The sequence below is a fragment of the Oryctolagus cuniculus genome, chromosome 5 (assembly GCF_964237555.1).
Source record: "Oryctolagus cuniculus chromosome 5, mOryCun1.1, whole genome shotgun sequence".
Lineage (NCBI taxonomy): Eukaryota > Metazoa > Chordata > Mammalia > Lagomorpha > Leporidae > Oryctolagus > Oryctolagus cuniculus.
In genome coordinates, this window is record NC_091436.1 from 85499236 (window position 1) to 85514906 (window position 15671).

The window sequence follows — 15671 nt, forward strand, 5'->3', positions numbered from 1 at the left end:
TAAGGTCATGCCTTTGCTCCACACAGCCCTTGAAAAACACAGAGAGGGTGCAAGTGGGGCTGGTGAAACCTAGTTCATAAACCCTTTACAAAAGCCTGTTAGTACTTTCATCTCCCCACTTAGCTCCTGCCCTTCACTCTTCCTTCCTATTCCCAAGATGTGCATTAGTAGGATCCACAATCCAGACACTCTATTCGTGATGTGGACATCTCAAATGATGTCTTAACTGCTGCACCACCTCTGCTGTATTAGTTCTTTCTTCAAATCGTTGCTGTTATATTGCCTTTCTTTTTCAATGAAAAATTTTCATAATGTATTTAAAAAGTTACTGCACATGCTTGGTCACTATTTGATTACCTAAAATTCTGCTGATATTATCTTCTAATTCCTCCCATTGCTGTTTCTTTGTATCATTATCATTGTTCTAATGACCTGCCCTTTCCTTCAAAGATTTTTAAATACCTGACAACTCCATTTTTACATGAGAAGTCACCCTCCTTACCCATTACGTAGTTCTGCTTGTAAATTTCTTGAAGTTCATTATCAATGTGTCCATTTCAATTAAATTCAACAAGCATGGAAGTTGTATCAGGGGAATGTATCAGGCATGGTTCTGTGCCAGGTGCATCCAGAAAGCCAATAGATCACTGAAGCACTCCTTTCAGAGTGATTTCCATCAGGTGTGACAGAAGTCATTCAAAACATTTTTTTGGTAAAACTGAAAGTTGCTTGTGTATTCTCCAGGTGTGTTTTTTGGGGAGAGAGGAGGTTGCCTTTAATTATCATTAAATGGTCTCAAGAACATCCAGAGTCTTCCTTCCTACCTTTTGAAATGTCTCTTCCTCCGATAGATGGTGCTTGAAATTCCACTTCACAACATCGTTACTTGACAACATGTGGAGTAGGTAACATTCTTGTTTCCTTTCCAATTTAACAAAAGCTCTCAATTTTACAAACTAGTTTAGTTCAGGTCTTAAATCTTGCCTATAATTCCCTTTAAATTCCATCTTAAAAGGACTAAAGTGAGAATACACTTAGCATTTTGGAAGCTTTTTCATCATGTAAGGATATGAGTCAGTCTTCAAAAACATTAATATGCATACACTACTACTCCTTGATGATAGACATTTTATTGGGCACCTTTTACTAATTATCTCTGCTAGTGTCATGGGAAACTCTTTAACTGATGTGATATCTGTATTTGCTGGTCTGACCCTGACTTTGATATTGGGCAAATTCAAACTGTCTTTGAACTTTTAAAAACCCGCATGACTTGCTATAAAACTTCATAACTAACATGTCCACTATGCTTAGCCTTTAAATCTTTAAATACCATCTCACCAACTCCTGAACTGACATTTGGCTTCTGAGCATTCTATGTTGATGCTGTTATTCTTTTGTTTCCCACTAGGTGATGATGTTGATATTTTCAGTGGCTAATTCTTTATTGAGTGGAATTGGCTTGTCTTTTTCAGGATTTAACCTGACGAATCGTACCTCAAGATATCATTAGTATTTTCTGTGGAGATAATGGAAATGCCCACATACATTCCCAAACCCCCTTAAAACTAGAGTTAAGAATTGCCCTTTGCAACTCATGACTAGAGCCTAGGGAGATTACTGACGCCATAAACGAGAGTGTCAAATTGTTAAGTCAACAACAGGAGTCACTGTGTACTTACTTCTCATGTGGGATCTGTCCTTAGTGTGTTGTCCAATGTTAAGTAATGCTATAACTAGTACTGAAACAGTATTTTACACTTTGTGTTTCTGTGTGGGTTCAAACTGATGAAATCTTTTCTTAATATATACTGCATTGATCTTCTGTATATAAAGATAATTGAAAATGAATCTTGATGTGAATGGAATGGGAGAGGGAGCGGGAGATGGGAGGGGTGTGAGTGGGAGGGAAATTATGGGGTGGGGGAAGCCATTGTAATCCATTAACTGTACTTTGAAAATTTATATTTACTAAATAAAAAATTTTAAAAAAAGAATTGCCCTTTGGGTTAGCAGATAAGACATCAGCTAAAATGCCCACATTGCACACTGGAGTATCTAGATTTGATTCTCTACTCCTGACTCCAGGTTTTTGCTAATGCAGACCCTGGGAGGCAGTGGTGATGGTTCTAGTAATTGAGTTCCTGCCACTCACATGAGAGACCTGGATTGTGTTCCAGCCTCAGCCAGTGTAGGTATCTGGGGAGTGAGCCAGTGGATGGAAGCCCTTTTGCATATCTGCATCTCAGATTCTCTCTGCATCTCAAATGAAAGCAAAACAAAACAAAACAAAAACCTGTTGAGTTATGCTCAGATATTTTTTCATCTCTTTGATAAATTTTCCTACTAATTATAGTCAATAATTTATGCCATAAACAAGAGTGTCAATTTGTTAAGTCAACAACAGGAGTCACTGTGCACTTACTCCTCATGTAGGATCTTTGTCCTTAGTGTGCTGTACATTGAGATTTAATGCTATAACTAGTACTCAAGCAGTATTTTTCACTTTGTGTTTCTATGTGGGAGCAAACTATTGAAATCTTTACTTAATGTATGCTAAACTGATCTTCTGTATATAAAGAGAATCGAAAATGAATCTTGATGTGAATGGAAGGGGAGAGGGAGTGGGAAAGGGGAGGGTTGTGGGTGGGAGGGACATTATGGGGGGGAAGCCATTGTAATCCATAAGCTGTACTTTGGAAATTTATATTCATTAAATAAAAGTTAAAAAAATAAAAATAAAAAATAATTTATGCACAGTGCTTTTCACATATTGCATGTGATAGCCCTTGAAAGTGAAACAAGATAGATTTCCACTCTTCTATGCAATAATTGTCATTTTATCAGCACTTTTTATTAAAAAATTACATTTACTTGATTTTTTATTATAGTCATGTTTCTTTTCACAAACTCTTGATTTTCACACTTCTTTGGCAAATGCGGTGTATAATGGAGTTATATGTTGTTGTGTGAGGGATCTTAGAAGCAAATCAAGCAAAGCAACCCTGCATTAGTAGCCTAATACCAATGTGATGGCCAGGCTTGAAATGCCTTGTATGTAGCACAGTTGCTGGATATTGTTTGAAAATTCACCTCATATATCATTATCAGAGTTTACAAACTCCATGCGTACAGGAGGCCCATATGGTTGTCCATGGTAGATAGTGGTTCTCATGGCTACCATGTATAATGAAAGGATCTACCAGGTATACCATGGAGTGACTTATGTCTAAGAATTCTTTCACCAAGTATACACACTAAGAAGTTCTAATTTCTAATGGAGGCAAATGAAATGTTTTTAGCATGCTAATGATTTCACTAGAAAAACTGACTATACAAATATTATAAGGTGTTTTCTATCCTCTCAAGTTTTAATTTCAAGGGGGAATAGTGGTCAATAGTTGCTGGCACTGTTAGTTAAATGAACAAATAAAACAATATTTTTCAAAAGGTTCGTCTTATGTTAGAAATATATGCAATTTCTTTGCTAATGGCAGAAGTAGCAGAAATACATTTAATTAGGACTTGTCTAGTAAATTGAAAATGAGGTAGTAAAAATGAGCAAGTGAATATTCTTTATGCATCTTCCTTTTGCTTTTATTTCTTATACTCTTAAAATTGTAAAGCTCTTAAAATTACCAGGAATTTGCCGGCGCTGCGGCTCACTAGGCTAATCCTCCACCTAGCGGCGCCGGCACACCGGGTTCTAGTCCCGGTCGGGGCACCGGATTCTGTCCTGGTTGCCCCTCTTCCAGGCCAGCTCTCTGCTGTGGCCAGGGAGTGCAGTGGAGGATGGCCCAGGTGCTTGGGCCCTGCACCCCATGGGAGACCAGGAAAAGCACCTGGCTCCTGGCTCTTGCCATCGGATCAGCGCGGTGCGCCGGCCGCAGCGCGCCGGCCGCGGCGGCCATTGGAGGGTGAACCAATGGCAAAGGAAGACCTTTCTCTCTGTCTCTCTCTCTCACTGTCCACTCTGCCTGTTAAAAAAAAAAATTACCAGGAATTTTCAATTATGATATATGGAGGACAATGAAAGTAACATGAATTGTTCATATACTTTCTAGACATTATAGTCAAGATGAATATTAGATATTATTAGTGTATTCATAATCTTAGTTGAATCACCTATAATTTAAATGTTAACATCCTTGTACATGGCTCACTATTAATTGGGCAGACATGTGATTTGCTCAGTAATATTTAAGCTACTCATACCAAAACCAATACCCTTTTATAGCAGATGGATCATTGTTCCCTTGTATCCGTTCTCACCTTCTTTTTATTATTAGGTCAGATACCACAGTTTAAAAAAGATTCATTTATTTGAAAGGCAGTGTGACAAAGGGAGGGGGAGAGAGCTCATCCATCTGATTGTTCACTCTCCAGACGGCTGCAACCAGCCAAAACCAGGAGCCTGGAACTCCATCTGGGTCTCCCATGTGGATGACAGGGGCTCAAGTACTTGTACTGTCACTCATTGCTTTCCCAGATGCATTAGTAGGGAGCTGGATCAGAAGTGAAGCAGGCAGGACCTGTATTGGTGCTCTGATATGGAATGCCAGTGTCACAAGTTGTGACTTAACCCTCCAAATCATAATGCTGACCCATCATCCAGCATCTTTAGTGAGGCACATGACTGCCCATCTAGAGACTTCCCTCCTTGCTCACTAAGGTAAAGTAAGCAGGTGTGATGTATACGATTTCTACATACATTCTGAAAAGGAAATTTTTTCTCTCTTTCCTTTCTCTTCCTTCACATGGACAAGAGCTTCAAAGTGATGGTGACTCAGCTTTGAACCTCCAGAGGGGAAGGCAGAGCCAAGATAGAAGGGATCTGAGTCTCTATGTAACTGTGGAGCAGAGGCCCCTAGTCATTCTGGGATGCTCTCCCACCTCTTGAAGGAGGTTGAGGAGAGAGAGAGGGAGATCTTTTTATAAAAAAAGCTACTTTTTTTTGGGGGGGGGGGAGTTGTGTGTTTCTCTTTTTTGAGGGCAGGTTGGCTGAAATCCTAACAAATAAAGGATGTTTACTTCTATTCAATGTGGCATTTTTTCCCCCATGAAGAACTTTTTCCTGACATTTTTATTTGGAACAAATCTGTAATGGCAAGGTTAACGTTTGGTGGAAAAATGAGGTTGATGTTTCACCATGGGTTTTCTCACAGAGAGAAGATGGAATATTCACATTTTCTCTCCCAGGGATTTACTTTCATTCACACTAACGTTTATTGAGTGCCTACTGTGTGTAAAACACTGTAGCAGCCCTAAGATGCAGGGATGAGAGAGATGCTGTCCCTGCCCTCAAGGAGCCCCCAATCTACTGGAGAAGATAGCACAAATACACAAAGGCCCTAGACAATAGGAGGCACATAATAGTAAATATGCAAGGCAGGTTCTCTGGGAGCATGTGGTAGGGAGAGAGGGCGTCCATAGGGAAGCAGGATCTCGGGAGGACTTCACAGAAGAGACATGGTGAAGAATTGGTGGAAAGAAGATGGGAAGCCGTGGGCCTCACGTTTCTGAAGGCGTGGGTACAAACATTAGGAGGCTTAGAAGCACAGGTAATATTCAGACCTTACTGCACTGTGATGTGATCGAGAAGAAGTCATGCAACATAACTCTGGAAAGTCAGTTTGAAGCTACACAGTGACGGAATCTTGAATGCTACACTGAGGAATCATAATTTTCTACTAATGGGGAAAGAGGGGTGGGAATACAATTAAAAATCAAGGGTACACTCTAAGGTAGTGACTCAAACTGTAGCATGCATCACAGATTGATGGCCTCTACTCTTAGAACTTATGATGCAGCAGGTCTTGGGTGGGGCCCATGGCTTGCAGTTTGATCAGGTTCCCAGGTGTTGCTAATGGTACTTGACCCATTGTAGAAAGGTCTCTCTAGTTAGATGTAGGGGCAGAATTGCAGGTGCAGGATTCCAGAATTAAGTGGATTAACTAAGGGGATTTGGTCCAGGTGAGAAGACCAAATAATAGAAGAAGAAGGTAGTATTTACTAATGTTTCTGTAGAGGTAAATGGACAAGACATTAAGACTATCTGAATGTGGGAGACCTATGACAAACTGAAACAATCAAACCTAGTATGAATGATTAAAGGCATGTCAGTTCTGAGATCTGAGACTTTGAAGGTGAAGGTAAGAGAAGGTTTGAGGGTGAGAAAATAATCATGAGTTGACTTTGGAAGGGTTTTTGAGGGACCAGTGGAATGTTCATAGGGAAGTGGTCACCATACATAATATTTGGGTCTGGAGCCTGAAAAAGGGTAATGATAACTAAAGCCACAAATTTAAGAGACATAGGCATAGAATTTATTGATGGAATAATAGTTGGGATGGTTTATGGAAATATAGGAGGTGATTGCTGAGGATGGAGAATGAGAAGATAATGAATGAGGAAATAAGGGGTCCAGAGCAGTAGGAGAGTGAAATATCCTGGAGGCATGGGCATAAACAAGAAAAGGAGAGTTAGCTGCTTTAACTGATAAGAGAAAGAGAGGTAGATAAGAACAGAGGAAGGTCACTGGATTTTCCTATTGAAAAGTTGTCAATCATCTTTGGGAGGCCAGTTTGGGGAGAACTGGGAGGCCATACTATAATGGCAAAGGATAGAATAATCAGTAGAAGGTAAGAAGACAGAATGAGCAGATTAATGATTGGAGAAACTCAGGTGAGAGTTTCAGGGAGCACTGAAACAGGAGCTTGATAGGGAAGTAGGACTAGAGAATGTTGATTTTAGTGTACAAAAGACTTGGATAAATTAATAGGTAGATTAAAGAAGAATAGGGGGTGGCATTTTGGTGTAGTAGCTAAAGCTGCAGTCTGCGATGCCAGCATCACATATGGGTGCTGTTTCATGGCCCTGCTTCTCCATTTCCAGTCCAGCTCCCTGCTAATGGCCTGATAGAGGCCGAGAGGACAGGGGCTTGGGCTCCTGCCACCCATGTGGGAGACTTGGAAGATCTACCTCTTCCCCTCTCTCTGTAGCTCTTTCAAATACATAAATCTTTCTTTCTTTTTAAAATAATAGTGAGGAGGAAAAGGGGTAGCTTGAATAAAGAAAAAGAGAGAGAGAGGAGAAAAAGAACAGATTACCAAAAAGTTGGGAGGGGATACATCTTGAAGGGGTAAAAACATGGGGATAGAGAGGAGGCCAACTGATACCTTCTCAGTGAACACAGAAAAGTGAAGAGAAGGGGAGAGGATGTAGCTGAGAGACAAAGATCGAGGATGAGGAGAGTCATATAGGAATTTATAAGCTTTCAGTCTTATCATTCTTGCTCATAGTGGTGCATTCTCCCACACTACCAGAGGTGTCTTTCTCCATCATGTGAGGCTGAGCCAGGCTACATTGTGTAGCATCAGGTCCCACCTGCAGCTTTCTGGGCCAGGGTGCAGCCTGGCACAGAAGCCACAGGAATTCCAGGAGACACAGTCTCATACTCATTTCCTGATGGGTGATCTTTGCTGTAAGCATAGATTTTCAGCTTTTTATTCCTTCCCAGATTCTCCAACAGTTATTCAGATAATGTAGTCCCTTGTTTGATCACTGTATCGTGTTACACTTCTTAAAAAAGTTCCCGAAAGTTGATATGTACTCTCACCAAAATCCTGCTAGTGAGAGAGTATATAACGAAGCTTAGATGGAATATTTTTTAGAATGTGAGCTGGCCCAATGTGTCTGTCAGGTAATATAGCAACACACTGATCAAAACAGATTTAGGTAATTTCTCAATTGGTTATGCTTCACATTCATAATAAAAGATGTAGGAAATTGCCAGTGCATTCACTGCAAGTTCTTTTTTAGATAATGAAGATGTTTATTTAATCAAGAACTAAAAAGAACATGCCAGAAATACTATTTTTTCCTGAAAGGAGTAGGCTTTGTAGACATAGTGCTACAGTAAGTAGCTTTAGCTCAGGTCTGCAAGTGGTAGATGACATGATATCCCTTTCTTTTATTCTTTATGTAGTCATGCAACCTCCACTGGAATGTGTGTGCATTTAGAGCTATAACCTCAGCGTTAATGCCACACATGGGCAAGTTATCAGATATTTGATAAATAAGTCAAGAAATTCTGCAATTAAGGATTTCTTGGGCATTCTTTAATTGCAGGGTTAATTGAAATGGCTAAAAAACATACTATTTCATCTTATTATTACTTCTAAGAAATTTCTGGTTTTGTACGATAATGTTTATTTTATATTATGTGCCACAAATAAGACCAGAGGTAGAAAACAGCACAGCAAATAACAAGCTTCAGACAAAACAGAACAAAACAAACAAATAAAAAAAAAGACCACACATACTTACAAATCCTCCCGAACCAAGTAAGTTCAAGAATTAATAAGTTGCACCCCTCACCCCTGTCCATTCATGAGGATCTGGCCAAAGTCATGCTTTTGGCTTTTTAGAATCTAAGTATGCTCTCGGCACCTAATGAGCTTTTTAAAAGCCAGCTTGAAGTCGTCATTAAAACTCGTATAGAGCAGAGGGTTGATCAGAGAATTAACATAGCCAAGCCATGTCAAAAAATCCGCCACTTCCGAGGAAACGGTATAGATGCTCAGACCTACAATCAACTCTTTGATGAAAAAGGGCAGCCAGGACAAAATGAATGCACCTAAAATCAGCCCCAGGATGCGTGCTGCCTTGCGCTCTCTGGTGCTAGAGATCTGCTGGCGTTCTCCTGGGTGGTCGAGATCGTTGTCGAAGGGAGGGATCCTGATGGAGCTGTGGATCTTTTCAAACTCTGTGGTAGGGTCTGAGGTGGAGAAGTCAGACACACAGAAAGTCTGTGTAAGCTTACAACTCGCAAAGGAATTTTGACTGTCTGTGCTTCTGTTGCTCAAGTGACGGCTTGATCCCCTTTTCTGGTAAAGGCTCTTGGCTGCATGGTAAATCCGGTAATAGAGAATCAGTATCAAAGTCAAAGGGATATAAAATGCCCCGAATGTGGAGTAGACGGTGTAGATGACATGGTCGTGCTGGATGGTGCACTGACTGGGAGGTGGGCTGAGCTGGCGGTGGCTTCTCCAGAACAGAGGGGGCATGGAGATGAAGACAGAGATGGTCCAGACGGTGAGGATCATCAGTCCAGCCCTCTTGGCCGTCCTCTTCCTGGCATATTCAATAGCATTGGTGATGGCCCAGTACCTGTCCAGGGCAATCACACAGAGATGCAGGATGGAGCAGGTGCAGCAGGTCATGTCAACACTCAGCCACACCTCACAGATGAAGTACCCAAGCTTCCAGCTCTCCATGACAATGTACATGATGCTCAGGGGCATGACAAGCACCGCCACCAGGAGGTCCGTCACGGCCAGAGAACAGATCAGGTAGTTTGCAGGTTGGTGTAGCTTCTTGGTGGTACAAATGGCCACGATTACGGCTGAGTTCAGCAACATGGTCAGGGTGGTGATAATCACCAGAGTCATGCAAATGAGCATCTTCTCAGTGACAGTCTTGGGTCTCACCGCCATGCTGGCTTCTGTAGTACAGTTCGTGATGTTCATGTTGCTCTTGTTCCAGTCTACCCTGTGGAAAAGCTGTTGCTTATTTTCCTTCAATTGGAAACCAGGTAGCCTTGAATGTTTCTCACCTGTAAGTAAACTACAATTTCTTCAGCTATGTAGTCTCTTGTGTTTCAGTTCCTGTGGATAAAGGGAATGGCCACGGCATTTCTGCTGAATGGAGGATCCTGGAAAATATTGTGCACTGGTTAGTGAATGAAAAGGCTACTTCCTCCTGGGAAGCATGATATCTTAGTGTTCAAAAATTATTTACACATTTTAAATATAATTTCATTTTTCTCCTCTGCAATTTGAGTTAATGCTTACATCATTTCTCAAAAAACACTTTGTTGAGGTAAGTTCCCAAACTTTTTCTGAGGACTACATTACCAATTTTTAAGTCTATCTTGCCGATCTAAATTAGTTTCTTATTTGTAATTATTCAGGTGCACACATAAGTGTGTACAGATTGATAAATATAGAAAAAAGTCTTTTCTGCATTCAAAGACATATATTCCCATTATATAATACTTTAAGAATTCTGGGACCTTTACACTGAAGAAAAATTATGCTGTTTATAATCAGCTGAATTCAAACGAGATTTTAAATTTTCACAGCAAATATTCACCTCCAAATATGTACTAGTGTCACAATTGTCAAAATTGTAAAATTTTGTTTAATTATTTCTGGCATTTTACCTTTCCCACTATGCATTTCTCTGGAGAAAATGTATACAGCATTACTCTGATGTTTGTGGTAAATTGTAGAGTAATACAATAAATAAACTTTTAAATAGCATTGTTACCACGCTCAAAGGTCTCTACATTAAAAATAGGTTTAATTTGGGTTAACATTTGTATTATATCTGTGCTTTCATCTATGCATCCATTCATCCATCCATGTGGCTTTCATGCCTCACTGCTTGAAATCAGAGCTATGATTGATTGGATCATTCATTGAGATAGTGACATCCTAAGAAAATGTTGAGTTGATTTTTAAAAAAATTTATTTCAAGGAGAGAGAGAAAAAGAGAGAGACCAACTGCTGATTCAGTCTCCAAATTTCTGTAACAGCTGGGGTTGGGCCATGCTGAACTGGTCCAAGCTGAAAGCAGTAGCCAAGAACTCAGTCTGGGTCTCTCATGTGGGTGTCAGGGACCCAAATACTTAAGCCATCACCTGCTGCCTCTTAGGGTGCACATTCATAGGAAGCTGGAATCAGAAACAGGGCTGATACTCAAAACCAGGCAATCTGATATGGAATGCAGGTATCCCAAGCAGAATTTTTTTTTTTTTTTTTTTGACAGGCAGAGTGGACAGCGAGAGCGAGAGTGAGAGAGACAGAGAGAAAGGTCTTCCTTTTCTGTTGGTTCACCCTCCAATGGCTGCTGCAAACAGCACCCTGCGTGGATCCGAAGCCAGGAGCCAGGTGCTTCCTCCTGGGCTCCCATGGGGTGCAGGGCCCAAGCACTTGGGCCATCCTCCACTGCACTCCCGGGCCATAGCAGAGAGCTGGCCTGGAAGAGGGGCAACCGGGACAGAATCCGGCGCCCCGACCTGGACAAGAACCTGGTGTTCTGGCGCCGCAGGTGGAGGATTAGCCCGTTGAGTCATGGCACCAGCCCCCAAGCAGAATCTTAACCACCATATCATTCCTAAATCAGTGACATTTTAAAGAAAGATAAAGTCAAATATAAATGTATATTTGCCAACAATTTTAAAGCAATCAAAATCCAAAAGGACTATCCACAGCTGATAGCAACTGGTAGAAAGAAGGTTAATTAAGCCTCATTTGATTCTGGAAGACCTAAAAAATTAGTGTTTCAGTAGTTTTAAGAAAGGAAATAAATTGATTTTCATCAGTATTAACAGACACAATGATTTTAGTTTAGCAAAGGTTGGGGCAGGAGCAGGTGAGGTATGCATGACACAGGGAGTGAATGTGAATGGAGTCTTTGGGTGGCCTGGGGCCTAAAATCTGGAGGGTGGGAATAAAACTCTGTAGCCTGTGGGTCAGATCTAAACCTGGAGTTAATTTTCCTGCCCATAGAGCATAATTAAGAGGATGTGAGGAAGGGCATCATTTTTTCTTTAAATATGGAAAATAAAAGGAAAACAATGATTTAACTAAATATCAAATGCGACAATTATTTTTAAGGTAGTCTGTATTTGTATACAATTAAATGATACACTTTCTGCCTACCTATTTCATTATGCTTTTAGTATTTCTGTGTGTATATTTGCTTTTGGGTGTCTCTCTTTTTTTTTTTTCTTCTGGTTCTTCCATGAGGGTTGCTATGCCAACAAGCCCCTCTTTTGCACTTCTCTTGTAGATTAAACATTTTCTTTCCACTGGTATCTTTTAAAAAAATAAGCCATCCTTATTATTTATGTACTTGGATGGTATATATATATATATATATATATACACTATTTTACATATATATATATATATTCTACCATCTACTGGTTCACAACCCAGATGCCTGTAACAACCATGACTGGGCCAGGGCAAAGCCAGGAGCCAGGAACTCAGTCTGGGTATCAGGGACCCAGGCACTTGACCCTTCACCTGCTGCCTCACAGGGTGTGCAGTAGCAGGAACTTGGATTGGAAAATGGTGCCAGGACTTAAACTCAGGCACTCCAATATGGGATGTGGGCATCCCAAGTGGTGGCTTTAGTGCTGCATTAAACATCTGCTGCATCCTCTAGTATCTCTCCCTCCTATAGACAGTTTAAACTTGAATATATATTTGGGACAGACTATAAAATTGAAAGAAGATGGGCTTTGGAATCAAATCAGACAGTCCTGGATTCAGACTCCATTGGGCCATCTAATAGCTGCCTGGGTCAACTTCTATATACTTCTTCCAGTTCTTGAGTGTTTATTTCTTCTATTTTTGATCTCTTTCTCTAATAAATTGAAATGTATTTTTGTGTATGTTTTGCTCCTTGATTATATTTTTTTTGAATTCTTGAAATTTACTGGGTAGGGTAGTTTTCAGTAAAAAGGCTTTTTTTTCCCTCCCATTCCAATTATAAGAGAGCATAGAAAGTTGCATGGATAAGGGACAGGTAGGTAACTAGAAATTTCAATTTATAGGGACTTTGCAGCTTATACCCTGGCCCAATTTGTCCTGAACCTAGTGGGGAAGGCCTTGGCACTGGTGAATGCTGCTGTGACTTACTCGAAGCCTTGGTTGGCCACATTTTGTCAGTACAACAGGGTTGAGCTGGCTCCTCCAGCCACTGCTGAGTTCCCTACAGCTATTCAAAGCCTGAAAAATATAGTTAACTCTGCTCTGACTGGTAGTTTTGAACAGCTTACAGCTAAGGAAGCTGTGCTGAATGGTTTGGTGGCCACTGAGGTGTGGATGTGATTTTATATCCGAGAGATCATAGGCAAGCGTGGCATCACTGGCTGTAATATTTAAAGAGCAATCTTTAACATATTTGATTTATTATTTGAGTGGACTTGGACCATATGGTTGAGACTATTATCTGAATAAAATATGTGAAAAAAAGAAATTTCAATTTATAGTAGGAATAATAAGGAGATGTATTTATTTTGATAGCATGCAGTAAAAAAATTCTAAAGTAATTCAGTTTTTAAAACCTTTAAAAGCTGTTTTATTTATTTGAGCTCCTGTAACTCTTAATTTTTATTTCCCTGGTGATACCATTTTATTCTTATCTTTATAGCTATTTATTTTTCATCCCTGTTAGCAGATATTGTTTCTGATGGGTGGGATGTAGATCTAATTTTCCTTTTTTAACAACTTCTGGTGAAACCAGAGAAAAGATTATAGGGGGATACATTCTCAACTCTTTAATGTGACTTCCTGGTTTATTTTATTTTATTTTTTAATTTATTTTATCACATTTTCTTTTTTATAGAAAGATTTTATTTAATAAATATAAATTTCATAATTACAACTTTTGGATTATAGCTATTCTTCTCCCATACCTGCCCTCCCACCCCCAAACCATCCCACCTCCTACTCCCTCTCTCATCACATTCTTCATTAAGTTTTATTTTTAATTATCTTTATATACAGAAGGACAGAGGTCCTACATGTGGAGCAAGTGCACAGTGACTCCTGTTGTTGATTTAACAATTGACACCCTTGTTTATGGAGTCAGTAATCACCCGAGGCTCTTGTCACGAGCTGCCAAGGCTATGGAAGCCTCTTGAGTTCACAAACTTCGACATTATTTAAACAAGGCTATAACCAAAGTGGAAGTTCTCTCCTCCCTTCAGAGAAAGATACCTCCTTCTTTGACGGCCCCTTTTTTCTACCAGTATCTCACTCACTGAGATCTTTCCTGTAGATTATAGTTTGCCACAGTGTCTTGGCTTTCCATGCCTGAAATGCTCTCATGGGCTTTTCAGCTGGATCTGAATGCCTTAAGGGTTGATTCTGAGGCCAGAGTGCTGTTTAGGGCATTTGTCATTCTATGAGTCTGCTGTGTGTCCTGCTTCCCATGTTGGATCATTCTCTCCTTTTTAATTATATCAATTATTATTAGCAGACACTTGGTCTTATTTATGTGATCCCTTTGACACTTAATCCTATGTTTATAATCAATTGTGAACTTAAACTGATCCCTTTATCCTGGTTTATTATGAGCCCAATCGTGTCAGAATAGGAGTTGCATTTTATATGCCTATGTTGTCAGTCGTTACAAATTCCTGCAGATATCCAGCTTACTATCTTTCATTTTTTTAAATTAGCAATATATCTTAAAGTTTGGTCCATAACAGCACATGCACCATATTCTTTTGAATGGCTGGGTGAAATTATACCCAGGAAACCCTAATTTGGGAAGTGACTGAACAAGTCTCAGAACTAAGTCCTGGAGCTTTTCACCATTGAAGGGCCAGGGAGATAAGGGAAGAGCAGCAAAGCAGATGGAGAGGGGAGGCTTCTGAAGTGGAGGAAAATGATAAGACACAATTTTAATTCAAGGCAATGTGAAGAAAATGTGTCAAGCAAGAATGATCCACTGTGTGAATACTGCCAACAAACCAAGAGTGATGAGGAGTTGACCGGTTGGGTTGGGCCATACAATGACTTTAGTGACATTGAAAAAGAGTAATTTGGTGAGGTGATGGAAATGAAAGGCTGATATAGTGGTTTCCAGCATCACTGCTGTCACCAGGATCTACAATCACAGGAAGCTGTTGTTGGGCTTTGAAACCAGGTGTTGAACTGGTACTTTGATATTGAACGTGGGCATCTTAAGCACTAGGCTAAATACCTGCCCCAAGATGGCCCTTTTAACTAAGCAGTTGACAATGTTTTTTTCTCCCACACTAAAGCCTTTCTGTTAGGACAGAGAGTTTCTGGAGTCAGTGAAATGTGAAAGAGAAAGAAAGAAACCAGTAATGTAGGAGGCAGGATGGGAGTCAGTCAGGATCTGGGGGGCACCAGCTAAGTAGTGTTACTTAAACAATTTAGGAGATCATGCTGAAGGTGGCAAGGTGATCAAAGAAAACATTCACATTCAGGAAATAATTCAATATCAATTTTCTTAGGTTCCTTTTACCTTCTTAAGAAAATACTTTTTTAAAAAGATTTATTTATTTATTTCAAAGGCAGAGTTCAAGAGGGAGATGGAGAGACAGAGACAGATTTCTGTTCCATCTGCTGGTTCACTCCCCTATTGGCTGCAATGGCTAGAGCTGGGCCCAACTGTAGCCAGGAACCGAGAGCTTTTTCCAGGTCTCCCATGTGGGAGCAGGGACCCAAGCACTTGGACCATCTTTCACTGCTTTCCCAGGCACATTAACAAGGAGCTGGATTGGAAGCAGAGCAGCCAGGACACAAACCTGCAGCTATATGGCATGCTGGAACTGCAGGTGGCAGCTTTATTCACTACACTACAATGCCAGCCCCAATGCATGGTTTTATAACTACTGTAACTCCTTAGTAAATTATATGCTTTCTAATTAGAATAGTGCTGATTAAATAACACCTGGAAATAAATCCCTGTAAGTCTCTTCAGCTTTTCATGTACTGTAGAGAAAGGGACCATAATAACACTTAAAATACATTCTACAGAATCAATACAAACTATAGTAAAAACACACCAGACTTTATTAGTCTACCAGAATGGAAAATTAACTGCACTAATCATAG

At 40.2% G+C, this 15671-nt stretch overlaps 1 protein-coding gene and 1 pseudogene across 1 annotated transcript in view; one reads left to right on the forward strand and one right to left on the reverse strand.

Annotated features, from left to right (window-relative positions):
• Positions 1–6543: 6543 nt before the first annotated feature.
• Positions 6544–15671, reverse strand: part of HTR1E (5-hydroxytryptamine receptor 1E) — a 74218-nt gene continuing 65090 nt past the window's right edge. The window contains exon 2 of the mRNA XM_070074641.1: positions 6544–9715. Coding sequence (XP_069930742.1) covers positions 8433–9530 — 1098 coding nt within the window. The 5' untranslated portion in view covers positions 9531–9715 and the 3' untranslated portion in view covers positions 6544–8432. The remainder of the gene's footprint in view (positions 9716–15671) is intronic.
• Positions 9684–13367, forward strand: LOC100346203 (ATP synthase subunit g, mitochondrial pseudogene; annotated as a pseudogene).